This window comes from Charadrius vociferus, unplaced genomic scaffold (assembly GCF_000708025.1).
Source record: "Charadrius vociferus isolate BGI_N301 unplaced genomic scaffold, ASM70802v2 scaffold41, whole genome shotgun sequence".
NCBI lineage: Eukaryota > Metazoa > Chordata > Aves > Charadriiformes > Charadriidae > Charadrius > Charadrius vociferus.
The window spans coordinates 471,886-480,056 of record NW_009647013.1 but is presented as its reverse complement, the minus strand read 5'-3'; the positions used below and the strand labels follow the sequence as shown (position 1 = coordinate 480,056).

Here is an 8,171-nt window from a genome sequence, read left to right as displayed (position 1 = left end):
TGCTGAACTAGAGCAACAGTTGCACTCTTTGCCATATTGGAGGACTGATGGACATAACCATCTCATCATCAATTTATCAAGGAAATCGGAAACTCAGAACTTCATTTACAACATCAGCACAGGGCGCGCCATGATTGCCCAGTCCACCTTTTACGATGTGCAGTATCGACCGGGGTTTGATATTGTGGTATCGCCTCTGGTCCACGCTATGTCTGAGCCCAACTTCCTAGAAATCCCACCCCAGGTGCCAGTCAAGCGTAAATATCTGTTCAGTTTCCAGGGGGAGAAGATTGAGTCTCTCAGATCTAGCTTACAAGAGGTTCGCTCTTTCGAAGAGGAAATAGAAGGCAATGCTCCAGCTGACTATGACGATCGGATCATCACCACCTTGAAGGCTGTTCAGGACAGCAAGTTGGACTTTGTTTTGGTGGAGTTCACGTGTAAGAACCAGCCTAAGGCGAGTCTGCCCACTGAGTGGGCTCTGTGTGGAGAAAGGGATGACAGACTAGAGCTACTGAAGCTATCTACTTTTGCACTGATAATCACCCCAGGGGACACCCGTTTAGTGATCTCCGCTGGGTGTGCCATGAGACTGTTTGAGGCTCTGGAAGTTGGAGCCATCCCAGTGGTTCTTGGAGAGCAAGTTCAGCTACCCTATAATGATGTGATCCGGTGGAACGAGGCAGCCTTAATCATACCAAAGCCACGTATCACAGAAGTGCACTTTCTTCTGAGAAGCATTTCTGACAACGATCTCCTTGCCATGAGGAGGCAGGGCCGCTTCTTGTGGGAGACCTACTTCTCCACCTCTGACAACGTGTTCAGCACAGTCTTAGCTATCATAAGGACTCGAATTCAAATCCCGGCTGCTCCTATCCGCGAAGAAACTGCCATGGAGATTCCCCACCGGTCTGGCAAAGCTGCTGGTACAGACCCCAATATGGCCGACAACGGTGACCTGGACTTGGGGCCTGTGGAAACAGAACCACCCTATGCATCTCCCAAATATCTCCGCAATTTCACCCTCACTGCAATGGACATCTACAGGAACTGGAATTCTGCTCCGGGGCCTTTCCACCTCTTCCCCTACACTCCCTTTGACCCTGTTTTACCGTCAGAAGCAAAATTTTTGGGGTCTGGGACTGGATTTCGACCAATCGGTGGAGGAGCAGGTGGCTCTGGGAAGGAGTTCCAGGCTGCTTTGGGTGGCAACGTCCCCCGGGAGCAGTTCACAGTAGTGATGTTGACTTACGAGCGGGAGGAAGTGTTGATGAACTCCCTAGAAAGGCTCAATGGTCTCCCATACTTAAATAAAGTTGTGGTAGTGTGGAACTCTCCCAAACTTCCCTCTGAGGATCTCTTGTGGCCAGACATTGGCGTCCCAATCATGGTAAGAAAGATGTAGCTGCTATGGTCTCGCTTCCTGGTGGGGTTTGTGCGTTAAAGTTGGCTGTAGCTGTTCTGTAGCATGTCAAATCTTCTTAAGTCATCTAGGACGGCATTCATCTCTTGCAGATGTAGATATCTGTACCTGATCTGAGGCTTTATCAGCAGAGAAAAACAGGGAGATCACAGGTATGACTCATCTGACCCATTTTAGGTGTTTGCATGAGAATGCCATGGCTGGTGCTCTAGAAACGCCTGTTTCTCTCCACGGAGAGGCCAGTGTTCGGAGGCGGACGGCTGCGCTCTGCGAGTTGAATTGCTGTCATGAGAGAAATTTGTTCGGTGACCTTTGGGTTATGAAATACAGGAGCTGTTATGCGGGAGAGCCTAAATTGTAAAAATACGGGATCTTTAGAGGTGCCAAGTGTTTAGCAGTCGTGAAACAGTAATTGCTTGTGTGGAGCCTAATACGAATCTCGAGGCTTAAATCTAGAGATTCTTGCTGATTGAAAACCTTTGCTTAGGCTCTTTAAGTGTCTCTGTGAGGACAGTTGGCACCTTATAAATACATAAGTAGTGACTGTTTCTGCACTTCACTAGATAAATCTTTTATAAAAACAAAAGAGGGACCCGCTGAAGCCGTGCCTACTGCAAGGGCCTCAAAAGTCATTTATCACTTTATATTACACGGGGTGGCAGAGAAGGAAATAAAAGCCAAGGCCAGCGTCAGCAGGAGAGCTTCCATGCTCCAAATGTTGTAAGTGAGTTTTGCTTAGATTTGGGTTGATTCCTCCCACCCCCTTCAGTCAAACCCCTTCAAAGACCGAGGACATTCCTTTCCGTGCCCAGCTACTCACTTGCATATTGGCAGTGTTGCTTGTAAGAACTTAATTTTCCCTAAATTATTACTTATGTGTGTATTTTAGGGTTTCTCTGTCATCCCAGCATAACTTCCTGCACCGGCCGTTGTTAACAATTAATGTTAAATATAAATCTCCACGTGCCCTCGTAAAGAAAGCACGGGCATAGAGCCACTAACAAGAAGCGACACTGTGTTGCCTGAATCCGGTTGTGTTTAGAGGACAAATGGAAGGATAATGCCTTACAAATTAAGGGAGGGAAAAATAAAAGGGGGGAGATGGTACGTAAGTAGGCAAACTGCGTGTGGTTTATGTGACAGGACGCTACTAAGCTTAATAGCAATGTGAGCTTTATGCTTCACGCAAAGAGATTCATTGATTTAATATTTCATTTTATTATTATTGTGATGTATAAATCCTTCTGCTCACATTTAAAAACCCTTATGGTCCAGGGACAATGAGGAGAGAAAATTGCTTGGATAATTGCAAACTAATCTTTCACATTAGTCCTGTTGAATGCCTGAATTCTGCAAAAATCTTCGCATTGTGTCTGCTGAAAAACTGTGCACTCCTTCAGAGCTGAAGAGTGGGGATTGTTCTCTTGGAGTTGCTAATGGGTGTTATTTGTGAAAGAAAAAGTGTTTCTGTTGATGGACGTTAATGCCTTTTTTTACCCTGCTCTCATCTGCACATCCATTGTGTTGGAGGCCCACTGGCTTTTTTGGGGACTTTGACACACCACCAGTTGCTGCGTGTGGCCTTCGAGCCGCGCGCTGGGGTTTATGTGCTGCGGGGGGACCTTTGGTACCGCTCGGTTCAGGAGGAGGAAACTGTCTCCTGTCTGGTTTGGGATGTTGGGTGGTGACACTGCGCTCACGGCCAAGTGCTGGGGAACGGGCTGGAGCACGGTGAGCTCCTGCTGCGGTCCTTTCCGATAGAGCGTGTTGGTCTAATAATAGGTGTGCTTTCTTCCCATTTTTCTAAATCCCATTTTTTTGAAAGAGCCCAAGTCTCCCGGGATCTCTCCCAGTAGGCTTAACCCTCTGCAGCCTCCAGCCATCCGTCCCACCAAAGTGCTTGTTGCCAAGTCCATGTCCGGACTGGGTGTTTAAATCACGTTGGGAGTCTGCAGTGTTCATCTACATGCATGGTTGAGTGTGGTAATGATACAAAAACTTAGCTGGGCTTCATCGGACAGCAACAGATCCTAAGATCCGCTGTGGAAAAGCGCAACGAGAACTGGGGGAGCAGAGGTGCGGTTCCGTTTGAGCCTCGATGGCTGAGACGTGGGATATGCCTAGCCAGGGGAAGAGGCAGGTGGGCACGTGGGGCTGGCAGGAGACACAAACCCTTACGACTGTTGATGTTGAAAGAAGCTGCAGAGCTGTGAATCTGATTCCCTTATGGAGAAAAAAATGTCTTTTGATGGGGAATATCCAATTCTCTCAGATCTTGAAGCAGTGCTGCATCTCTGCGTAACAGACTTATTCCCAGTAACACTGGGGTTCAAAGAACTGTCCTGCATTCAAGTCCCATAGCACAGAGCTATGCGGAGGAAACTTGGGGGGAAGAGAAGCGGACGGGGGCAGATTTGGGGGCTCCCTCCTTGTGATTGAAGTGGGTCCGGGCACCATCTGACTGCGAGGAGCAGCGCAGCATGCGTCGGCGTAATCTGTGATCAAAGCACCCGAAGCCAGAAGGTTATTGAAGAAAATTACAGCCTAATGAGACAAAACAACGTGTGGAGCATGTCCCGGGCTGGAAGAGCCCGTGGAAGCATAATGTAGTCCTAAGTCCCACCAGGGCACTGCTGGAGCTCCAGAACTACACTGTGGTTATGCGGCTTCGTGCTAGCAGAATACTCCAAAGGAGAGGCGAGCTTCCTCCTTTAACCTTACTGCGTGGCGTGGCCTTAGGTCATCGCTCAGTTCCTTCAAACTTCGTTTGCAAACTGCGTGGCTTGGTTGTGATTTGGTCTGCCAAAGCAGGTTATGTGGTTTCTTTTCCCCGCTGGGCTGAGAGTTCATCAAGAGCAAAGCTTAAAGCTGCATTGGATCTTTGAATCTTTCATGGGTAATGAGATAAATAGGGCTACAGAAAACATTTGATTTTTTTAAAAACTTTTACTTAGATATGTATTTCTTGTGATGGCATAATTTACTAAAAAATCAGTAAGATTCCTTAGCTGCACGGGAGTCTCTGATAAAGTATTCTAGCCCTGTACTGAGCTTGAAGTGAATGGGTACAAATATAATTTAATATTAAGTTGTGTAGTCATTCAAGGCTGCCCCTGGAACAGATGTAGGTAGATTACCATCTAATTTAAAGTGCCTTTGTGTTGGAGTTGGGCTGTAAAAATTGTTCCTATATCACATTAAATAGCATCCCAGCAAAAAACAAAGGTTGTAAGGGAGAAGTCTTGTTTGTGCGAGCTTTAAAACTTGCTTTCTGCAAGTGTTTGTATCTCTGGCACTGTATGAGGAGAACCTCCTCAGACAGAAGAACCTGGAGAGCATCACCCTACCAGTGCCAACAGCGACATTGCAACCACTGCTTAACTACCGAGCACCTCCCTGCAGCGTTTGCACAGTGTTGATGCATCCTTCAAGATTCATCCTTCAAGATGTCTGCGGCATCTGGCAAAGTCACGGTATACTCAAGGAATTAAAAACTGCCCGGACCACCGGTCCCTGCCAGCAGTTGAGCTCTGCTCCGTTGTAGCAAGGGTGAGAGCCCTCCTGTACACGCCATTGCTGCGGTCGCTGAAGTCCCCGGCGTGGTGCTGCTATTTCCCTGCTTACGGAGAAGAAAAGGGGAAAGGGATTTGGATTACATCTCTGCTCTGAACAGGTGGAAGGAGACCGCACCTCTCAAGTGAGGTGGCGATACTTGACTGCTGCTCCTGCGCTGCCGCTGCACGCACGTTAATCTTGGAAAGATTTCCAGTGGCGGAATAAAGGAGGAGTCATTAAGGAGAAGATGGGGCTTGATCTTGGGATAGAGACTTCCAGCTTCCCCCTTCAGCATCTCTGCGCTCAGGATTTCTAAATAGCGTGTACAGGCGATGACAGGAGAAACCTCACTCTTTGCTTTGCAATTCTCTGACAGCGTTTTCATCCGCATGAATAGAAGTGAAGGGAAACAAATGAAACAAAACACTCAGGCAACCACACATCCAGCCCACGCAAACGGTAATAAGATGCACCCAAGAAGATTCACATCCTGCCGTGCTTTGCGGTGTGCTCGGCACCGGTGGGCTGCTGCTTTCTGGTTGTTGTAGGGCACTTGCTTGCAATTCCGCAGCAAACTTGCAGCACAGAGCCCAGTCCAGATGCTGAATAAACCCAGTACATGGTTTTAAGCAGCTCTTCAAATCCTCCAGAGCTGGTTCACCGGCTGTCTTCCATGCTGCTCTGAGCAGGACACGGGTTGGGACAGGATTAATTTTCCTGTTCTTGCTCTGGTTTTAATCGTAGAAACCTAAAAGAATGAGTTGAGCTTGGACAGCCGGAGTTACCTGAAGAGAGTTTGGTTTAATATATTTAATATGTATTTCAGAAGACTGTCAGTGCTGGATATGCCCTCGGTTCGGTGGGAAAAGCACAAAGCCCCAAGCAGCGGGGTGATCAAGCTGTGGAGCAGCTTGCACTCAAAACAGCTGTAGATCCTATAATGCAGCAATTAAATTATCCATTTCCCTTTCAGAAATTTCCTTAAAGCCCCCCAGAAGTTGCACTCCGAGCCGGGAAGGCAAACCGTGCGCTCCGCAGCCTCCCCTTACCTCCTCTCCTACCCACATTTCTGCGACCCACGGCCTGTGGGTCGTGCTCTGGAGATGGGAGGAGACCGGGAAAGGGAAGACTGAGCTCTGGAGGACACTGGATTTGGTTATAATCTCAAGTGAAAAAAATTCTCAGCCTGTTGCATGTACGCTCTGCCATCAGACTCCAGCCTCGTCGGGTCAGTCTGTCTCTTGCACTGGACGAAGATGCATTTTTCAGACATTTTTTCCCCCCGTCCTTGATAGTGTAAGTAGAAAGCATCTTGTTTTAAGTAAAGGTCTTGCCAGCCAGAGAGAGGAACCGCTGCTTTCGAACTGCCAGGGCTTCGTACTGTGTTGCGAGCCACAGCGATCTCTGCTTGCCAAAGGCCACAGAGATCCAAGTAACATGAGAAAAAGGGTTGTGGAAGACAGTTTCGTGGGGACAAATGAAGGCTGGAGGTGGCCTTGGGCAACCTGGTCTAGTTGGAGGTGTCCCTGCACATGGCAGGGGGGTTGGAACTCGATGATCTTTAAGGTCCTTTCCAACCTAAACCATTCTATGATTCTATGACAAATGCTTCATCTGTTTGCAGGAGTGTTTGAACCTGGAATATGGTTTTCCAACCAACATTGCCTTTATTTCTTTTTAGTTTTTTTCTGTCCTGAGCCCTTTGCGTGCAGCTGAGGGTGGCTGCTGACATTACGGATCTCAAATCCGTCGCTTAGGATGTGTGATGTGTAGGCTGAGGGGTGGCACCACCTGAGCCTGCTGGGCTGGGTGTGTTGGAGGCAAAGGAAGAGTGAGATTTATCCTCGTTAGCTGATAATTGAGATTTTGTACCAACCTGAAACTGGGATGTGTTGCTGGGAGAGATGGGTTGGATCGGGACTATCCAGTTGTGTCGTGGTTTTACTTTGCTTTCAACCAGTGTAACATCTCTCCCGCTTTCCCAGTAATGACTGGCTTTCCGTTGGGTTATTTTGGAAGCCCGAGGGCTTTGCATGGGCTGCTAGTGTCACACATGGAGCGCTGCCTATGAACCCAGCTGAGCCACGAAAGGGCTTCCCACATTTGGGGCTAAACCTTATTCAGCCCAAACCAGTGTTTTCACAACCTGTGCTCGTGCTCTAAGAAATTACAGCCCGAACTTCCAACTCCTCTTTCTTTTCTGCGTGTGCGCAAGTCCTCCAGTAGCAGAGCCGTGGCTGGAAAAGCCCTGCAGCAGTTTGCTTTCTCCTCTTCCTCCGGGGTTAGGTGGTGTGTGCTTGTAGGCATTTTGGAGCAATTTAGCTGGGTTCACTGCCAATGCCAGCTCCTGTGGCTTTCGGCAGTGACTAATCCTTTCCTTCGGCTTTGTTATAGAAGAAGTGGCTGGCTTTGATCTCTGCAGCCAGTTCCAGTGGCGTAACGTCCTTTTCTGCTGGCTTGGTGGCCGGCTGAGAAAGCTCATTCAATTTAGCTGCTTGTTTAAAAAGGAATAATCTTTGGAAAATTTCTAATCCGGAAGGATTGCTGCATCCGCAGACCTGGCTGGCTGGCCGCCGTGTCCCTTGAAATGCCACTTGTTAATCAGGAGCAGACTGGGGGGAAATGCCGTCATGACTTTCTTTTCTGTTTGGGCAGCGTCTGTGTAAGTGTCCTGTGCTGAGCTCGCTGCTGAAGGACGGGTGCCTTACATTTGCACGTCCCTTCTACCAGAACTACGTGAAGGTGCTTTGGTATCTCTGTTGTAAGGAGCACGATGGGGTCCCTAGGTGATGCTTCTGGTTAAGAAGAGGAGGATCGGAACCTGGTCAGACTGTAACATCAATGTGTAGCATGCCATGGTGGCAGCATCAGCTTCTCTGCTTGTCCTTCAACGTCATGTTTGGTTTTCTGGTAAGAGCAGAGCCAACGTTGCAAACTAACAGCTCCCACAGTCGCCAGTAACTTGAGCTTAACTGGAGAGGTATGTGTGATCCAGGGTGAGATCCTCAAAGGGGCTCGGGACTTGCAGTACTGATCACACCACCATTTCAGTTGATCATTTTGCTTCCTGGGAGCTTTGCATAAATACCAGCTCAGGTCCTGACTCGATCAGGTACGTAAGCGCGTACCTAACCTATCCTTGGAGATGTGACTCGTGCTTTGCTGCGCCAACTCTCCTGTTGAAGTTCCTCGG

At 48.4% G+C, this 8,171-nt stretch overlaps 1 protein-coding gene across 1 annotated transcript in view; it reads left to right on the top strand.

Annotated features, from left to right (window-relative positions):
• The window catches only part of EXTL3 (exostosin-like glycosyltransferase 3), a 35,577-nt gene that overhangs the window by 859 nt on the left and 26,547 nt on the right, over window positions 1-8,171 (top strand). Inside the window, exon 2 of the mRNA XM_009895439.1 lies at window positions 1-1,390. Coding sequence (XP_009893741.1) covers window positions 1-1,390 — 1,390 coding nt within the window. The remainder of the gene's footprint in view (window positions 1,391-8,171) is intronic.